General features: G+C 38.4%; 1 protein-coding gene across 2 annotated transcripts in view; it reads right to left on the reverse strand.

The window, feature by feature from the left end:
• Window positions 1–21980, reverse strand: part of LOC143040773 (uncharacterized) — a 241748-nt gene that overhangs the window by 17976 nt on the left and 201792 nt on the right. The window contains exon 5 of one of the 2 annotated variants that reach the window (XM_076212204.1): window positions 9914–10272. The exons of the other annotated variant lie outside the window; for it this stretch is intronic. Within the exon in view, the coding sequence (XP_076068319.1) occupies window positions 10115–10272 (158 nt within the window). The 3' untranslated portion in view covers window positions 9914–10114. Of the gene's footprint in view, window positions 1–9913; window positions 10273–21980 lie in introns of those variants that run through there. 2 annotated transcript variants of the gene reach the window in all.

Raw genomic sequence — 21980 nt, forward strand, 5'->3', positions numbered from 1 at the left:
AGTTGAAACCAGGAGTGAAAATATTGGAACCAATTCGTTATTCATTGCAAGGAGTAACTGGAAATCAGTTAAAAACATTAGGTAAGGTTGAGATAGAAGTTATTTTATATACAAATGAACATTTGCACATTCCAGTGATAGTTGCAGAAGAATCTGTTTTTCCAGGAGACTTATTGATAGGATTTGCAACTATGAGAAAAGAGAACATGGTCATATGTCCTGCTGACTTAGGAATCTTAGTGAAATCACAGTTAATCCCATTTTTAAATCAACCAGACTTAAGACCAGTGACAGGAATCAATAAATCACTAGAAATAGATAAGAAAGGTAACATTTTTACTTTAGATAACGAGACCGAGCGGTCCAGACCAACAGAAAGTAAAGCCACATATAGTGAACCCAACTCAGATGTTCAGGAAATCCCAGAAATTACTAATTCATCAACTACAAATTAAGCCTTGCAAATTGTAGATGGTGGCGTAATAAAGTCGACGTTATTACACTCCAGAGCAATAAACAGGGTAAATGTGCAGTTGAAAGGAGTTATTGTAGACTCTGAAATAATTACAATCCCAGAATCAATAAGTTGGACTCAGGGATTTATAAGTCAAATAAGAACATAGTAGAAATATTAATAATTAACACTATGAATAAAGATATAGTTCTAAGGAAAGGTACACAAATAGGATGTTTTCAGGTGTGTACCAAACCCATTCAGATTTTAAATGAGAGTAGTGAGGAGGTAGAATTACCAATTTCATCAATCTGTTCAATTCCAGAAAGAATAGAATTAAAAAAGAAATACAAGAGTCTATTAGAGCCTACAAATTGCCCTGAGTTGGATGAAATTTTAGATGCTTTGCTTGTGAAGCACAATAAAGCAATTGCTTTGCCGGGGGACGCCTTAGGCAAAACAACTGTTTTAAAACATCAGATTAAATCAAAACCAGGAACACAACCTATTTACATACCCACCTACAGAGTTCCTCACTCTAAATTAGCGGTAGTAGATAAACTGGTCACAGAAACGTTATCGCAGGATATTTTTGAGCATAGTAAAAGTGAGTGGAACTTTCCTTTGATTTTGGTGCCAAAGTCAGATGGTACTATGCGCCCAGTTATTGATTATAGGGAATTGAATAAGCACACCATTCGTGACAGGTTACCATTACCCGTAATAGGTAACATTTTAAGAAGTTTGGGAACTGAGAATAGGTATTTTAGCACAATAGATGTAAAATCTGTTTTTTTGGCAAATAGAATTGCATGAAGACTCATGAGAGTTCGCAGCATTTTCTACTCAAACGGGACATTATGAGTTCAAGTGAATGCCATTTGGGTTATGTAATAGTCCATTAATTTACATGAGATTAATGAATACAATTCTAGGTGGATTGTCAGGAAACGCTGCCGGTGTATTTCTAGATGACATTTTAATAGTTTCTCAGACAGGAGTTGAGCACTCTAAGAAATTAGATTTGATATTCTCAAGACTAGTTGAAGCAGGATTGAAAGTGAAACTTGAAAAATGTAAGTTCTTGCAAGACAGTGTTATTTATTTGGGACATAAGATAGATAGACATGGACTTAGTACAGTGAATTCAAAAGTTGAAGCAGTGAAGAATTTTCCAGTTCCAACCAATGTAGACAAGGTTAGGAGCTTATTGGGATTGAGAGGATTTTATAGACAATTCATTCAACAATAAGCTGACATTGCTAATCCACTAAGTTCTTTGTTGAGGAAGGACTCAAAGTTCATATGGGTGGACCTGCACAACAGCAAGCTTTTGACAAGTTGAAAGACAAACTCACGAAAAGAATTCATTCTTTGCACTGATGCATCTGACATAGGATTAGGAGGCATACTGATGCAAGGGAGAAATTGAACTTTGAAACCCATAGCTTACACTTCAAGACTTTGTAATAATGCAGGGAGAAACTACTCTATAACAGAAAGAGAAACTCTAGCAGTAATTCATTCTTTAGAAAGTTTTAGGGATATGATACTGGGATATCCAATCAGTGTTTGGACTGATCATACAGCTATTCAGAACTTATTTAAGCATAAGAATCTTAGGGGTAGACTTGCTAGATGGTTTGCGATAATTCAGTGCTATAAAGTTCAATTTGAATATATTCCGGGTAGAAAGAATGTTGCGGCAGATGCACTTTATAGAAACATTAGTCAACCAATGACTGGGTTGATTAACTTGGGATACTTGGATTCCTTGTGTTAAATGTACTCTGAACAACCAAATTAATAAAGCAAGAGGGGAAACACCTCATTTTATAATTTTTGGGGAAGACAAAACTCTTCCATGTGAAATTTTGACTGCACATCAGAAACCTGTGTATAATATAGATGATTATATCTCAAATAGAATAAATACTTTTCAAAATATTCACCAAAGAGTTAGGGAACATATGCAGGAGTATTCACAAGAGATGAAAAAGCAACAACACAAAATAGCACATAAACTAGGATTGAAAATAAGAGATTTAGTCATGGTCAAACTACATTCACCCTATAATAAACTTTCACCAAGGTACTCAGGTCCATATAGGGTAATTGATTCTGCAGGTGGAAATAAATTTAAATTAGTCAATTTAGAAACCAAGGAAGAATTGATAGGCCATTTAGATGATATGAAGAAAGTTAGGTTGCAGATCTATGAAGATGATTGTTGTGATACCCTATGTATCAATTTTAATGAACCAGAAGAGTATAGAGAATATTATGATAATATTCTTTGTGAATTGAATATTAATCTTGATACATTTTACAGATAGTATTGAATTGACCATTTGTATGTACTTGGGATGGGAGACCTAAACAACTGGAACTTGGTGTCAGGCAGATACATGAAGACCTTGGATCTGCTGTGGTCAGACTTGGAACCTTAAGGACCTTTCACATAAGTATTGATATGTGATATTTATGAAGCATTAAGACTGTCTTTGAAAAATGAATTAAGTGTGTTGGAAAATAATAATAATAATAATAATAATTGAAATGCAAGAAGAGTCACTTAACAATAACTTGACTCTAAAGTAGTGAGTTTTGCAAATATGTTTGCAAATTATTTCATATTGTTATCATCTTTGAAAAGATAATGAAACCATTCCCCCATTTAAAAATAGTGTTCTTAGTGAATTTTGCATATTTGTTTGCAAATTATTTGTTTGCAAATTATTTGTTTGCAATTTATTTTGATTTATGCCTTATCAATTTGATATGCATGTTACCATTATTCTGCCTGAATTATTATTGTGCATTTTGGAGGGCTGCTTATTTCTTTGATATATATGTTTTATATGTTTTACTATGCCATTTTACCAGTTTATGCAAGGGTGGATTAGCTTTTTATACTAGCAAGCCCTGTAAGAGGGTAACAGAAATCATTGATCGGGACGACCAACGGTAGTTGCCGAGCCCTGTAAGAGGCCGGTAGATAGAGGTAGACAATTGGGTAGATAGAGGGTTAGGTGGAGACGAATGCAAATTTGTAAACAATGCTGATGTGGAAACAATTGTAAACGTATAAGCCATTTCCGTTGCGACATAATGCTTACGTAAATAATATCGCTTGAAACAGTATAACAGCCTCTCTGATCGGAGAAAAAGGTGGAGGAGGAGAAAAATTATTGGCGCATGGAGGTAAAGTCACGCCCTTAAGGAGTGGCACTTGTTTGAGAAGTAAAAGGATATTGTATGAATGAAATAGTGACGTCAGAACGAAGGTGGCTTGACGTATTGTATAGGGATCTCGAGCGGGAGTCCCTTGGTGTAGATCACAAAACCAAGTGTACCTTTAAGAAGAAAGAAAATAAGAAAAATTAACCTCATTTAATTCACCCCCTCAAGCTTTGAGTGAAGGACTAGGCATGGGGCTTACAGAAGAATGAAAATTACTAAGTGTTAGATGGCAGCGAAGCGAACAGATAGTCTTTTAACAACATATGTGCCAAAAGGCCATTTAGTCTCTTCTCTCATAGAATTCATCGACCTCCTACGTACTGCACCACCTTGCTAACATATTGTATCTCTGGACGTGGAGTTAACTTTACAAATATCCCAGTAGATGAGACTATCAGCATAATATTAGATCGAGTTTATAGAAGCGACAGACCCGTCATTGACATTCACGAACATGTCCTGAAATCTATGCTGGAAATATGCACTAAGGAAACCCCTTTACTCTCACATAGAGGAAAACTCTTTAGGCAAGTGGATGGTGTAGCAATATGGTCCATGTGGAAGAGAAGGTTTTCTACCATCAACCTTCCCCTGGAATATATGCTTGGTATATAGACGACACCTTCATCACCACCAAGTCCAACCAAGACGTCACCAGCCTGATTTCAACCTTCCAGGACAACTGGCCTTCACCCCTGAAAACAGTGCAGGAGGACGTCTCCCCTTCCTCGTCCTGGATATTACCAAATATGTAAATGGTTTCAAAACTAAGATGTTCACCAAAGATACCAACATTGGCCACTGCCTCAATGCCCGTGGTGAATGCCCTGCTGCTTACAAAAGATCCATAGTTGCAGCATACATCAACAGAGCTCTGACCCACTGTAGTAGCTGGAGGGAGACCCACAAGGAACTCGACCGTGTCCGTCAACTCCTTACCAACAACGGGTTCTCTGACCAGGTGATCGAAGGTGTTATAAAGAAGAAATTAGATCAATATGCCACACCAATATGGCTCCAATTCCTGCCAGCAACAAAATCACCATTTGTCATTAAAATCACTTTCAAAACAAGTACAAAGAAGAATATAAAGCCATTAAAGGTATCATAAAAAGAGGGGTTACTCTCACTGACACAGACACTTCCATCAACATCAGAATTTTGAGCAAGCCAAACCTAACCAGATCCTTGATAATGAGGAATAACACAGCACCCAAGATCCTGATAGAGGCCTCTACCAATGTAATATATAATTTTTCATGCTGGGAGGTCCGTTGTGACGACTCCAATTATTACATCGGTAGAACCTCCACCACACTGAAAATACGCCTCCAATACCACCTAAACCAGGGATCTATCTTCCGACGCTTCATTGACCACCACGACATATTATATATATATATATATATATATATATATATATATATATATATATATATATATATATATATATATATATATATATATATATATATATATATATAACTCTACCGGTACATATCCTGGATATCCCAGAAATATCTTCCCATTCCTTAACTTTCAACGCCACGTCTGGCAACACCAAAGTGACATTTTTTCTCGACACTGGTTCCCCAGTTAATATCATGTCAGTACACAGTTTCCACAAACTTCGCACCGAAACCAAATATGTCACCATTTTGGAGCCCCCTCCCCCCGACGTCAGCCTGTGCAATGTAAATGGCGCATTCCCGATTATTGATAAATTCTTCCTTGATATTAACTTAAGATGAGTGCCCATCCATTCCAGTTACACCTACGTAGCTGATGTTTACTTACCTGCTGATACCCTCACAGATTTGACATTGATGAAGTAACAGAACATAATCAGGCTGAAGGTGGAGAAAGCAGACAAGGAGTAATGGGAGAATTTTAATGCTCTAACGTTTCGACCCGCAGGGTCTTGATCACAAAGCTAACAACTCAAACATAACATGGGATTTTATACATGTCATCTCATGAGACGCTTCGGAGAGCTTGTTATTCTATTTGTGTGTTCTTTTATTATTAATAAGCTTGTGGCTTTTGCTAGACATATAAAGTCTTCTCTATGGTTAATGTTGTTATTAGTGTTAATGTATGCTGTCTCAATTGTCTTCCTCAGTTTCTTGGATGATCCTTTATTTAATATGGTTGTATTGTTCCAGTCTGGAAGGTGGCCATGCTTACCCACATGCATTACTATGGAGTTAGATGAACTGTGGGCTTTTACGTCATTTTTATGTTCATTTATCCGTTTATTAAGTCCACGACCCGATTCACCAAAATATGAAGAGGGATTTTACACGCGATTTTATAAACAATGATGTTTTCATTAGTGGGATTATTGTAGCTAAGTGTGACCAAATGCCCTACTTTGTTACCATTACTTCTTTTTCAATCTACATAAGAGACCTTTTGGATATTTGAGTTTGATGAAAGTCTCTATGATATGTTATAATTCAAGATCTAGAAATTCTCTACTGCATATACGAAATGCTCTGATAAAGAAACCTATTATAATACCCGTTTTGGTTCTGTCATTATGTCCTGAATAGAAGTGTATGTATTCTTCTTTATTGGTGAGCTTCCGGTATACTGAGAATTTCACATTTTTATCTATTCTATGGATAATTTTAATACAATTAAAAATAAACTTTCCGTATCGCCTCATTACCATTTGCGGACACACCCCTGTAAACATACGGGAGAAGTTAACCATCGAAATGCCCGAGGATTCAGCAGCCGTCCTCCAAAGTTGTAAGCCCATCGAAGCTGCAAGTCCTCCGAGGTCGTAAGTCCTACGAGGGTGCAAGTCCTCTGAAGTTGCAAGTCCTACGAGGTTGTAAATCCTCCAAGGTAATAAGTCCTCCAAGGTATTAAGTCCTCCAAGGTAATAAGTCCTCCAAGGTAACAAGTCCTCCAAGGTAACAAGTCCTCCAAGGTAACAAGTCCTCCAAGGTAACAAGTCCTCCAAGGTAACAAGTCCTCAAAGGTCGCAAGTCCTCAAAGGTCGCAAGTCCTCAAAGGTCGCAAGTCCTCAGTGGTCGCAAGTCCTCAGTGGTCGCAAGTCCTCCAAGGTAACAAGTCCTCCAAGGTAACAAGTCCTCCAAGGTAACAAGTCCTCAAAGGTCGCAAGTCCTCAGTGGTCGCTAGTCCTCAGTGGTCGCAAGTCCGCAGTGGTCGCAAGTCATCAGTGGTCGCCATGTTCCCTTGAACTGACCAGGAATAAATGTTCCTTGGGTTCGGCCTCGGGGCGGAATCCCAACACGGGATCCCCAGTACGGGATCCCTATCGTGGGATTAGAGCGCGGAGCGCTGCGGCCGTAGGCCGCTTTTTGCGCAGCCAAGCCCCCGGCGAAGCCGAAGAAGGCGAAGCCCGCGGCTTGTTGTGTCTAAAAAAGGTAATTTTCCGTTATTTTCATTTTCTGCAGTAAATTGCATATTTTCATTTACACTGTTTAATCTCCTGAGTTTGTTGTTAATATCTGTATCATTAGGCACAATTACAAGTATGTCATCAACATACCTAAACCATTTGCTATTCCTACCCATTATTATCATGTTTTCTTCTGTTTCAAGTATTTCTATGTATAGATTTGCAGAAAGGGGACTACCCATGTCGAGGCCAGAATGTCTGTATTCAGTATCATTAAAAATGAAAGCGCCAAATCCTACACAAAGAGAAATTAATTCGAGGTAATCCTTTTTTGGGGACGGGTAAATCTTAATTTTCCAAATTATTTACTACTCGTTCAACAGCTTTTAGAGCGCCATTTATTGATACTCGAGTATATAAAGAGGTAACATCGTAGCTGGCTAGTTTCTTGTTACTGAAGTCTAAATCTTTTAACCTGTTAATTAGATCCGAAGAATTTCGTAGATGTGCATCACTAATACTTCCTTATGTATTGAATAAAGGTTTAGCTAAACATATGGCTAACTTATGTGGTGCACTATTGATTCCTGAAGCAATGGGGCGCACTTTTAATAATATTGAATACAGACAGAATCCTGGCCTCGCCATGTGTAGTACCCCGCTTTCTGCAGTGTTAGCAAATGTATACATGGAAATACTCGAAACAGAAGAATACATGACATCTGTCATCCCCATCCATAAAGTTGTCTAACCGTTTCTTAAAACAACCTATAGTTTCAGTGCTCACTACATGGTTACCAAGTCTATTCTACTCATTGACCACCATATTAGTAAACCAATTCTTACCTATTTCCTTCTTAAATCTAAAATTGTCCAATTTAAATCCATTATTGCGAGTCCTGCCTGTTGTCTTAATATGATGACCTTGTTTGAATTGAATATTCCCCTCAATCATCTTGCAACAGAAGAGCTAATAGGCTCTATTCAGGACGGGGTGTTGTAAAGGTCGGCAATGGACCGATAGCAGGAACGGTGACATGTGCTAGTTCCTTGGTGTCTAGTTCTCACGACGAGCGCGTCCTTTACCTGCCCTTTTATAATCTTCGCTCGTGACGTCACGACCACGCAGTTAATTTAAACAATAAACCAGATTACTCTTATAGTTAACAGGGGTACATGACAAAACATTCATACCCAACCCATTCTATGGTTCACAAACCTACGTTTTGAAAAATAATAATAATGGAGAAAATTTATCCCCAAATTAAGCTACGAGTAATTCTAAACAATAACAACACCATTGGGAGAATATTTAAAGTTTAAGAACTTTCCTTCATTAATTGGAATGTTTTTCTTTTCAAAGTGTAGCTTTGTGACCTATACAATGGGTTGGATATAAATGTTTTGTCATCTACTCCTGTTAACTATAAGAGTAATCTGATTTATCTTGTAGATAGGGATTATAAGATATGTTTTAATTATTTCATCTTTACTAATGAACTTAACTTTTAAAGGCATTACTTACTTTCAATTAATTTCTCTTTGTTTTATTGAGAAATATTTTAGAATAATGTTGAATAATATTTCTATCAGAAATGAAGATGTTGCAAGTGTATCTCGCAAAGTAACATACCTTAATATTCCATTCTATGGGTCACAAAGCTACACTTTGAAAAGAGAGAATTTCCAATTAACGAAGAAAAATTACCCCCGCTTTAAGCTACCAGTACTTCTGAATGTTTAGAGTTAAGGACCGTCTACCGATAATGCAGCATTCTTGTGTCTTGTATAAATATAGTTGTGGCGACTGTAGCGCCACCTACGCTGGCAAAATCCAACTCACCTTGTAACAAGGGCATCAGAACACAGAGATTTGTCGGTAAGAACAGGTCAGGAATTTATCAAGCCTGCATTCATTAGAATTCAAAACCAAGCCTGGCAATGCACTCACAGGATTAAGGATAAAAAATTTAAGTTAACTGAACAAGTAACAACTATGATATACTATTATTAGAAGCCCTAGTAATTACAAAACCTCGCCCAACCCTAAAAAAACATAGCCCCAACTTGCTCGCGTTGAAAAGTAGATAATTTGTTGTGTTTTTTGTGTTTCGTTATGACTCATGTTTTTGTATATTCTAAGCAGTGTTTAGTTTGTATTTTAAAAGAAAATTAATGTTTTATAGTATATGGAATTCTAGCAGTACGGAATATAATTTTATAATTATTTCTTAATAAATATTTACACATAGCTAGATTTGTATATTTTATCACGTCACTTAATAGAGAATATTATTTTCTTTGTAGAATACATTGATGATGCTTATTGTAATTGTCCAAAATCTCTGTTGAATTAAAAATATGTGAAGCTGCTCCCGATTGTTCCATCTTGATGGAGCATCGGTTAAGTCCCTAGCACTTGTCACGCGCTATCCAGGGTTCGAGTCCTTGGCCTTACTGCGATTCAATTTCTGCATGTTGACCTCCATCGGGTCTCCCGATGTTGATGGCTTAGAATTAAAGTGCATTGTGGTATATATATATATATATATATATATACATACATTATATATATATATATATATATTGTATATATGCATACATTCATAGGGTTACAACTAGAGAAGTAAGCTACTGGACTGCCAGCTTTAGGATATGGTGGGTCCACTGGAATTTCATCTTCCTTGCTCCAACTCCATAAAGAGCATAACAAATTTAATAAACAAATGAAATGACAGCAGCATCTAATCTCTTGAAGAAACAATATGTTGTTTACTAAAATCAGAAAAAAGATATTTGAAGAATAAAATCACTGTCACACAATATAATATCAGTGTATATTGAAAATGTATGGTGTTAACCAAAACAAAATTGTGAAAGCAGACACTGAAGTAATAATGGTGTAGTACAAAAGAATTATAGAAACACATGACTCTTGTTACTAATATATTAGTCTCATTTCTACATGAATTACCAGGAATATGACTTGGGCTCTAAAACTGTAGAAATAAAAAATCAGCTTTGTAACATCAAAGGATGAGCTAAGTATTAAAGGATGTATTACGGTACATTCCGGAGCGGGCCAAATGGTGTGTGAAGCGGGTGTCCAGTGCAAAGTTGACAGGGGGGCTTCCCAGGTGAAGGGCATCCCTTGGAAACTGACCATACTGCCCAGCAGTTGTGGAGAAAGACCTTGGTCCTTTAGGTAGCCCACTCCCCCCAGCAGAGGAACCGTAGGAGTTAAAGAGAGGGGAAAAAGAAGGTGAGAAGAAATCGTGCTCTGATGATCATGGTGTATGCCAAGGGTTTTTAGTTAAAGAGTTGGGAATTCCCCTAGGGATGAATTTTAGGGTTAAGGGTGGGAGTATATTAGAATAACATGTATTTTACAAATTCTAAAATTTACATAATATTCAGTACATCACTTTTTAAGTGTTATAGAATACATTAACAATAAAGATAAATGTTTCAGATTTGGTGTCACGAATGGAGGAGCTCCATTTCAACATGCAGTAGACAAACTAGTTGAAGAAGAAACATTTCAAAGATACGTTTCCATATCAAAATATCAGCTCAGGCTATGCGCAATGAAAATGTCCAGAAGCTCTTAGATTTATTTAGAGTTTGAAATTAAATGTTAAGAAATCTAAACCAGTCACGTCTATACCTACCACCTTCCACAAATATGTATTCTCTGTGAGAAGCACAAGGATTACTTGTGCTATTTGACCAAGTAGATTCCTAAGTTTTTTGAAAGGATTCAACATTTGTTAAAGACAAAGGTTTTCCTATTAAGTGAAATGACAGTAGCATCTAATCTCTTGAAGAAACAATTGATGGGTGCTGCTCTATACTCTCTAAATGAGAGCCTTTTTTTGTGGAGTGTGATGATTCGGAAATCACCATCTTGGCAGGAAATTGTCTAGTAGCCTCTATGTCTAGCACTCTTGAAAGCAGCAAGTTGCACTACCCAACAATAAGAAAAGCAGTTAGAGCAATTACTAAGTTCTGCACAAGTGGAGCTATTTCTTATAGACATTTTACTCTGATTATTGATCAGTGTTCTGTATCATTTCTGCTAGACAGCAAGAAACAAGCTAAAATAAGAAATAACAGCATACAAGAATGTACAATATAGTATCACCTTAAAAACATATTGTGGCCCCTGATACTTGAGCTAACCTCACAGACATCCACGATGGTTTTTGTCATCCTGGAGTAAATCGACTTTTATATTTTTTATAATACCGAAGTCTCCACTTCTCAAAAGGATACGTAAAGAATACATGTACAACTTGTACAACTAAAATCATAGGTAAATCATACAGTAGAATGGATACCTATGAAATGTATTTAGCTAATGGAATGATTCAGTATTGATTCTAAATGTCCTTCATCATCTACAACCTGTAACATGCTTACAATTTTGATGAGTATTCACATTTTTATTTTATATTTCCATGTCCAAGCATGCATGCAAAACCTGTTATCAAATATCTTTAGGCAGTATTTTGTCTTTGTGGAATCCCCAATTTTATTTATTCTGACCAAGTACCATCTTTCATGTCCCAAGTATTTAAGATGCATCGTTCTCAAAGGAGGGTTCAAGTAGAAGAACAACTTATCACTACATAGGCAATGGCTAGGTGGAAGATTACAATAACATCATCAAGAAAGCTGTATGTCTAACACTTGAGTCAATATTATCTATCAGCGATTTAGTTCAACGTTCCAAAAATACAGAATCTCCTGTATCGGAGGAAACTGTAAATGTGTCAAATGACGCTAGGTTTCCAGATTCACCTCAAATTCAAGGGACAGAATTTGTTCACAATAACCTCATGTTCCCTACTGCACTCACTCAAGATCTGACCATATGTCAAGTGTCCCTGATTGTTATGGATGGTTCTTTGACTTGTCCAAGAATGCTACTGTACACTATTTTTTTTTTTTTTTTTTTAGAACAACGGAATAACTGTTTTACATAATTACTATAAGACGGATATTGTGAGTAAAAAAATTATAAGTTACCATATCATGCCCGAGTGCCTGTCAAGTGACGTCAGTGACCATGAAACGCCATCCACTTCTTTCCTCAACCAGCCTAACAAGATCTACAACCCTCCATTCATCACCTATGTGTTCCAACAATGTGTCCATAAACTTGACTCTCTGCCTTCCTCTCGTTCTGGTCCCCTTCATTTCCCCCGGCAAACATTCTCTTGAAACACAATGGCAAAAGCCGACAAGACTGTGAGAATAAAGACCGTGTGAGATCGAAACCTTTATTGGTACGACGTTTCGCTTGTTACAGCTTTTTCAAGTACAGACATGGCAAACACTCTGAGTATATATAGGCCAACGGGGAATGAACTGGGAGAGGTTATCCGGGAGGGATGGGTGGTAGGTGGAGGGACGGGGGTGTGAGAAGGGGGACGGGTGCTTGGTGGAGATAAAGGAGGACCTTTCGGACAGTTTGTTGAAGTGTTTGCCATGTCTGTACTTGAAAAAGCTGTAATAAGCGAAACGTCGTACCAATAAAGGTTTCGATCTCACACGGTGTTTATTCTCACAAACATTCTCTTGCTAGTCTATGACCTCTCAATATATGGCCCATGGATTTTTATTATCTCTTCCTGACACTTTTGACCAGTGGTCTTTCCACTCCTGCTCTTCTTGGGACATTTTTGTTGGTAAATCGGGCAGTCCAAAGGATTTTAAGCATTCTTCGTAGGAACCACATCTCCACTGCTTCGAGTCTCCTTATCATGTCCTTCTTCATCGTCCATGCCTCACGATCATACATTAATGTTGACCATACATAACACTTGAGAATTCATTGTCTTAATTACATGTTCATGCTTATATTCGTTATTATCTTTTTTAAGTTTACAAATGCTGTTTTTGCTATTCCTATTCTCGTTTTTTATTTCTTTTTCACTCTGCGTTTTCTGTAGTAATACTTACTAATTGTTTAACTTGTTTAACCACTTCAATACGAGTCAAATCTTCGCGGGCAGCATTAGCCGCCTGATGTACGATGATGCATCACAATACTCGCATTATAGAATATAAAGCTACAACTGTATTACTCGTCCTCTTTCACTCTGAATGTTAATAACCACAGAAAATATGAGCAGGCCAATTCAAAGAATATGGGAGTCACTCAGCTACAACTACAAAATAAATATAATCAAGACGTCGACGCTGGCATCCTCATATACCCACACACTCGTATCGAAGAGCTTAATTGTTTATCCTGATTGGCTATTCTTATTCTCAATTTCTCTTTTCTTTTCGTTATTCCCATCACTTCTGTCTTTTTGAATTTTATATTTTGTCCTTGTCTTCTAAATGTTTCATCTAAGCTATCTTGGAGGAAAACAAATATGGCATGTGACCGGTCCTATAGTTTTGAGCTCCGTGCTATTTGCTAGAATTCCGGCAGTGTTATTATGTTCCAACCCTTCGTTGTGCACTGTGAACTAGGGCTGGGCGGGATCCGAGTTCTTAAGTATTCGCGGATCCGAGTACTTGGCCAGGCGGATCCGCGGGATTCGGATCCGGATCCGAGTACTTCCTTCAGCACGGAGAACTGGCAGCGCGAGTCCACGGATTCGTTTGGGAGCGGGATCCGACTGACATCCTCTGTCGGATCCCAGTCGCGCGGTATTCGCCTGGCATTGGTAATCGCCACAGCTACATCTACTCGAGTCCACACCAACTAGGCGAATCCCACTCAAGCACCAAGGAATCTCTATCTGACTGCTGAATTATCTCTGACTGCTGAAGTATTTTGTCCACTATAATACGTCAGTTATGCACACAGATTTATATTTGTTACATATTTACTGCTGTACAAAAAAGTTTGCATTAGTTATATTACGGTTCAGTGATACTCTACCGAAAAAAGATTGTACACGGTGCACGTTACAAAACATATTTAGGGTGAACCTTGTGGTATAATTGAAACACTTTTTAAGGACCTTTGGTTTTATTTGTTCACTGACAGCTATATAATATACAGCATACATGTATACCAGCAATGTATGCTTTTTTTGTTTCAGGAAAAATAGTACAGGAAATTGTTCCTTGGAAATAGTATTTTTTGTGTCAAATTAATAACAAATAAAGTAAAGTATATATTTTTTTCATATCACAGGCAGTAATATCCACAAACGGTATTTCCTTAACAGTAATTATTTGTCTCACATTTAAAATAATATCACACAATATCACAAACGGTAATTCCTTCAATGTAGAGAGTAAAAGAAATAAATAGGATCACATGTAAGGGGAAGAAATGTTACTAATAGCTGTGACGTCACAGCGCATCAGCCAATCAGTCTCCGAAGAATTTGAGATGCCGATGGCAATACTGAAATTGTATGCCATGTATCGCTAGCCGAAAATAATAGTTTATTTTGTATTGTAATTTCATTTGCAACATATGACTTTGTAACTAATTAATGATAATATCAAGTATGGTATAAATGTAATGCTTCGTATAGATAGTGGTTATAACGAATTTTGGCTCCACAGGGAAAATAGATCCTTGAGTAATCGTTTGTACTCGTCTCAGCGGATCCGAGTACCAACATCTGGTACTCGGGTCCCTCCTGCCTTGTCGGATCCGGTGGATTCGGGTCCAGTACTCGGATCCCGCCCAGCCCTAGTAGGCGGCGGTGGCTCTAGTAGACTCCACGTGATGACTAGTCGGTTGATTGGCGTCCCGCTTTGGACGAATCTGCGAGCTGTATGTATGCCTGGGTATTCCTTGGCACGAGAAGGGTCAATGCCGACAGGGTCGCAATGAGGAGGTATGTAGGGAATTTACGTGGTCTTTCCGTGGAGTCCTGAATGACTAGGCGTAAAGATAATATTTCCCCACTCGTGATACTTTTAATGATGCCTTGTCGTTGTTTTGAAACATAGACGAAACGAGATGTAATAGCTGACATCTTCACCTCAGCCAGCTCTGTCACTGGATTCTTCTTTGATAATTTAGCAGCAGGAGAAGGTGGTGGGCTGCTATTATTAGATACTTCATTTAGAGTACATTTGGCGGGGGTAAATGGTTGTGGTGCAGAGTCGCCAGATGCAGGAGAATTTTCTTGAGCGTGGTGGTTGTAAGTCGTAAGCGGGGGCCATATGTCGATTGGGTCTTCGTCATCACTCATAGCAAGATCGGCTTCAAGATCGGCCCTGAATAGTCCATGATTACCACACGTTAAGATCACTCACAGGAGTTCAGGATTTATGAGGTAGTATGCGGGGAGAGTGATTCATCCATGTCGTCACAAACCTCGTACTGCGCATGCGGAGACCCGGGCCGCTCTGACCAGGAGTGGTTGAGGGCCGGGGGGATAATATTTTCGCAGCTATAGACTAAGTTTGTTAAGATTCACACACCGTGATGACAAAAAAATTAAGTAATTGTTTTATGTTAGTTCACAGTAGGGCTGGGCGGGATCCGAGTACTGGACCCGAATCCACCGGATCCGACAAGGCAGGAGGGACCCGAGTACCAGATGTTGGTACTCGGATCCGCTGAGACGAGTACAAACGATTACTCAAGGATCTATTTTCCCTGTGGAGCCAAAATTCGTTATAACCACTATCTATACGAAGCATTACATTTATACCATACTTGATATTATCATTAATTAGTTACAAAGTCATATGTTGCAAATGAAATTACAATACAAAATAAACTATTATTTTCGGCTAGCGATACATGGCATACAATTTCAGTATTGCCATCGGCATCTCAAATTCTTCGGAGACTGATTGGCTGATGCGCTGTGACGTCACAGCTATTAGTAACATTTCTTCCCTTTACATGTGATCCTATTTATTTCTTTTACTCTCTACATTGAAGGAATTACCGTTTGTGATATTGTGTGATATTATTTTAAATGTGAGACAAATAATTACTGTTAAGGAAATACCGTTTGTGGATATTACTGCCTGTGATATGAAAAAAATATATACTTTACTTTATTTGTTATTAATTTGACACAAAAAATACTATTTCCAAGGAACAATTTCCTGTACTATTTTTCCTGAAACAAAAAAAGCATACATTGCTGGTATACATGTATGCTGTATATTATATAGCTGTCAGTGAACAAATAAAACCAAAGGTCCTTAAAAAGTGTTTCAATTATACCACAAGGTTCACCCTAAATATGTTTTGTAACGTGCACCGTGTACAATCTTTTTTCGGTAGAGTATCACTGAACCGTAATATAACTAATGCAAACTTTTTTGTACAGCAGTAAATATGTAACAAATATAAATCTGTGTGCATAACTGACGTATTATAGTGGACAAAATACTTCAGCAGTCAGAGATAATTCAGCAGTCAGATAGAGATTCCTTGGTGCTTGAGTGGGATTCGCCTAGTTGGTGTGGACTCGAGTAGATGTAGCTGTGGCGATTACCAATGCCAGGCGAATACCGCGCGACTGGGATCCGACAGAGGATGTCAGTCGGATCCCGCTCCCAAACGAATCCGTGGACTCGCGCTGCCAGTTCTCCGTGCTGAAGGAAGTACTCGGATCCGGATCCGAATCCCGCGGATCCGCCTGGCCAAGTACTCGGATCCGCGAATACTTAAGAACTCGGATCCCGCCCAGCCCTACCACCTACCCAACCGCCACAAGCATCACCGACGCAAGCCCATGGTACGGAGGCACAATGTTGTCAGTACTCGGTTCCAAGATCTAAGAATATAAGGTCTAACCACTTCCGACCGAATTTCGAGGGAGTTGGCGCAGCGAGCCCGTGAACGTCACTTGGCTGTTCAAAGTGGGGTTAGCGGGTCCTATAGCTGTCAGTTGAAGTTGGTCCGTCGTTCGAAAATGACGTCGCCTTCGCTCGCACCGCTCCACTCAATTATTTATATTCTGACAAATATTATATAAAATATATATATATAATATATATAACATATTATAGTTCCTGTCTATATATATGAATATATAATATATATGATATATAATATATATATATAATATATAAAATATTATAGTTCCTGTCATCCTTGGCGTTTCACAGTTTTCTTCAATGTATCACAAAGAGAAAATGGACGCATCTAAATGACGTCAGAAGCTGCGCAGAACTACTCCAGCGATTAGACCTCTTTACTTAGACCTTGCTCGGTTCAGACTAGGGAATCGACATGTGTGATCGATGATGTGCCACAATGGTCACCATGCAGGCTGTATAACCGTCCTAACGCGAACACCATTGAACATTATTATCTCCAATGACCCATGGTGATAGACAATATTCCCCAGAGACAAGGCATGGTGATTGTATGTAACACTTACATAAACACAATAAACAAGACGTACCACTATCTCGCCATCCCCATTTCGGGGGATCTTGAATGATTACACTGGGCAACAACAAAAAATTTGTTGCCTGGTGTTTGAAATATTTCAGCGAATTCTTATGTGATTTTGCCTGCTAAATTAAAAAGTGGCTTCAGTTTTCCCCTATCAGGTCTAGTTTTCTGACTCTTCTTATTTCCATTTTAGTTACGTTGGATGATAAAAATCCTCATAAAATATTTTCGAACAGTATACAAGAATTGATATTTGGTGGCTTTTGGAATTAAACAAGACTGTTTCCTTAACAAAGTATTTTATTCATACATGAGCAAAACATAGGAAGAAATAGCGAGGCCATTATACAGAAAAGAGCACAAATAGAAAAATGAAATAAAAGCTTTATGGCACAAAATTCAAGGAATAAATTTACGTTTCTTTGTGTGCCGTGAATGTTGAGCCGCTGGTGAATCTCATTTTATAAACACCAACAGTAGTTTGCCATCATTACAGAGTCCCAACGTCCTTGGTACCGAGTTTCCATCTCCTTGATGTCCTGATGAAATCGTTCACCTTGTTCATCGCTAACATCTCCGAGATTTTCAGGGAAACGATCAAGGTGACTGAAAAGAAAATGCATTTTGATGCTCATATTTGCACCAATTTCACCAAAAGTTGATATTAAGTTGGCAACAAGATACTTATAGTTGTCACTTTTGTGGTTCCCAGGGAAATTTTGCACTACTTCAACAAATGCGCGCCATGCTGATGCTTCAGGTTCACTCATCGTTTTCATGAAGTTTGTGTCCTTCAAGAGCTTACGGATTTGTGGTCCATCAAAAATCCCTGCTTTCAGTTTTTCAATCGTCAGTTCTGGAAATACATAGCAGATATATTTGAAACACTCCCCATTTTTGTCAAGAGCTTTGACGAACTGCTTGATCAGTCCGAGTTTGATGTGCAATGAGGGGGAAATGATCTTATCTCGCTCAACTAAAGGTTCTTCCAATATATTCACAGCTCTACGTGGAACCATATCTGTTCGAGGCGGCCAGTCTTTCTTAACATAGTGGTTTACTCGGTCTCTGCTGTCCCACATGCAAAGAAAGCATGGGTATTTGGTATAACCAGATTGCTGTCCCATGAGAAAGTTCACCATCTTCAAGTTAACACAGATGACCCATTTTTGATCATTGTACCGTATCTTCTTTAAAACTTACTTAATTTCTTCATATTTTTCCGTAAGAGTTGTTGAGTGGGCAAGTGGGACAGAGCCATACAAATTCCCGTTGTGCAACAATACACTTTTTAAACTACGCTTAGAGCTGTCTATGAAAAGATGCCATTCTCTAGAAGATTCTCTTCTTTCAGTCGGGAAGCCAACAGTTCTGTTGAGTTTTTGGGGAGGTTCAAGACACGAACTGGATCATTCAGCTCCTCCTGGGAGAAAAGTACCTGAAAAGTCTTCATCTCCAGTGTCATCTTCAGGTGATGAGATTTCTTCAGTTGAGGGCAAAGTTATCTGAGGCAAGACACTGAAGACAGGAATAGGAGGCTCTTCACTGTGTGGAACCGGTCTGATAGCTGAGGCAAGATGAGGATAGACAGGCGTTTGTCGGTTTTTCCTGTTAATACCCTTCAAATTTAGGGCACAAAAGTAGCAGTCATCTAAGTGATTTTTGGGCTCCCGCCACACCATTGGTACAGCGAATCTCATACTTTTACTTGTCCCTTTAGTCCACTGTCGCATATGCTCTGTACATTGTTATTGGCAAATACTATGCGGTGCCCAGTATTTATCTTGGTCTCCCAGCTTGATCCCAAAATATGCCATATAAGCTCTTTCAACAAAGTCCGTGATATTTTTCCGATTTTCAGGCAAAGTGTATTCTCCACAAACGTAACAAAACACTTTTGGATAATTTACGCAAAACCTTCTGGAAGACGACATCTTGCTCATTTTTTGTTGCTTAACCCATTAAACTCCGATGACAAGATTCTTGTAATTTGGTCAAATAAAACAAAAAATCATAAAACACCAAAATGTTTGATCAAACACCAGAAAAGTATGACGTCAGTCCTCGCTTCGTGTGAGGACTGACGTCATATTTTTCTGGTGTTTGATCAAACATTTTGGTGTTTTATGATTTTTTTGTTTTGTTTTAGAATCTTGTCATCGGAGTTTAATGGGTTATGTACATCTCCACTACTGACCTTGTAACTACTATCACTCCAACGTTAACAACTCACAAGTCTATCCGCGGTATCATCATTGCTACCATCAGCACTGCACAATTAAATTCAGATACTGTAGTAATAACAAAACCAACACCGTAGCACTGCGAGCTTCTAAACAGATTTTTTTCCTGACTAAGCGTGGACGCTTTTGTTCTGCTGGGGCTTCACTGTACTGACGATGTTAGAATCGTATTTCTCAAAAATTTAGCCAAACCTGGCAAACGGTTTCTACCTTTAGAAAGTAAAAAATATACTAATTTCATCAGCTACCGTCCACCGTGGCAGGTCGCCGGGGTGGAGGGCGAGCCTGTATTCACAGAATGTCGCCTATGCCACGCTCCACTAGCCAACACCATCGAGCACTACTGCCTAGCGTGCCCCACTGTAAAACATCTAATACCCCAGGGACTACCATTAGATGCAATCTGTCGTCATCTCTTATCACAAAATAGATTAGATGAAATACTTGTCCGTTACCCCCGCTTTGGTGGGTTCTCATAATACCTGATGCCCTGCGTGACATCTCAGTCTTATTCCCCTTTGAATGAATGTACAATACCCAGTGTCGTATATGTTACCTGCAACCCATGTATTTGTATGTGTATATAAGTGTATGTGTACGTGTGTAAGCATGTGCATACCAGTTGCCTTCCTACATTCATTATGAAAACCTCCCCCACTGTATGACGCTAATGCGTAATAAGTTAAATAAAAAAAAAAAATTACCGTTATAACTTACAGATAACCCCAGTACCCTTGTTTAAAGTTAACTGGAAAACCAGGTTAAACTCCTGCTTTCTAATGGTCGAACGCCTTTGCCAGTACTCGTGAAGATTTAAAAGTAGGTCCCATAGTGTCAATACCACCACGGCTGCCAACACCAGCGTGAATACCACAATCGGAATCTAACCCAAAAACACTTTCGGCTAAATGTGCACACTGCCAGCCACGTGCCTACAGTCAAGGTTTACAATATCACCTCATAAGTGAGTTGAATGGTCTAACACATTGGTAGTATATATAAGCCATCCCACCCTTTGTAAATCCACGCTGAAGAGGATCGCAGTTAGTGATCGCAATATACGCATCTTCAAATAACTTTCTTTTTTCCCGATAGGGGAATATCCAGTCTATCGTTCTCATACAACAATCATAATGATGCCTTTATAAACACAACCAATTGATTTTCTGTAATCCTTCTCGTGACTTAGCAGCATGGGTTACCCACGTTCTCCTTATATAATTAACATGGGTTTAACAATGTGGTATCCTATTCCAGCAAATCAGATTTTGATGTAAGTGTTATTTGCCCTACAACGCAGGTGAAGTGCATCCTTTATTGGAATTGTTCTGGTCCATATGTAATAGCATCCAGACAAAATGCTCTCCACACAGTGAGATCGGTTCCAGTCAGCTTCCTGCTTTCTAAGTTTAAGTGACGAGGTATCCCAATTCAATGCCTCACCTAGTTTCGTTAAGCTTAGAAGCAGCACTCCGTGCGGACTTTTAAACTAGTTCATGCGGAAGGTTAATTTGGCCTGCGGCCCAACACTAGAGACAGAAATAATAATAAAACATTTATTGATGTCCTACTATCTCAGCTTTTCAATCCTGAGATCACCCCGATTAATTCACCACATCTCAAAAAATCTTGAAAAATAGAAAATTAGAATTCGATATGGCAAAGAAAATTAGAGTGGACGTACGCACATTGTGATTACATGGAAATTCGGTAACTTCAAAACTAGACCTGATTGGTCAAAATGAAGGTTATTTTTGGATTCAGGAGACCAAGTTCCTTAAGGAATGACTTTTATTTCCTGGACACCAAAAACCTTGTAGACCAGTGTTATTACATAATGTTTCCCTTTAAAGAATGTATGTAATAGATGACATGTCCTCTAATACAATACTGTAATTAATGTACTATTGTTTGCCGCCCACGAGCGTAATAAATTTATTAAAACAAATCTAAGTATCTATTAACCCTTGCAATTTTGTCTCAGAATCTGCAAGTGTAAACTGTATCGTCTGCATAGCGTATGTTGTTTACATTTGTTCCACCAATTTGAATGCCTTCCAGATCTTTTATCTCCTCCATACACTTTTGACCGTACAGCAAGAATAAGTCATGTAATAGTGCGCAGCTTTGCCATGCTCCTCTCAATAACCCTACCTATTCTATCTTTTCATTACCTATTTTTATTACCGGTAACTTTGAGTAGTTGCATTGTGCTCGTCTTATGTTTTGGTACTGTTTACTGTATCTGGTTACCTGTTGTCATGCAAGTGTTGATATGTTATATATGCACTGTATTTATGTTCTATCTCC

Source organism: Oratosquilla oratoria, chromosome 29 (genome assembly GCF_046742065.1).
Source record: "Oratosquilla oratoria isolate Oo_2021 chromosome 29, ASM4674206v1, whole genome shotgun sequence".
In the NCBI taxonomy this organism is placed as follows: Eukaryota; Metazoa; Arthropoda; class Malacostraca; order Stomatopoda; family Squillidae; genus Oratosquilla; species Oratosquilla oratoria.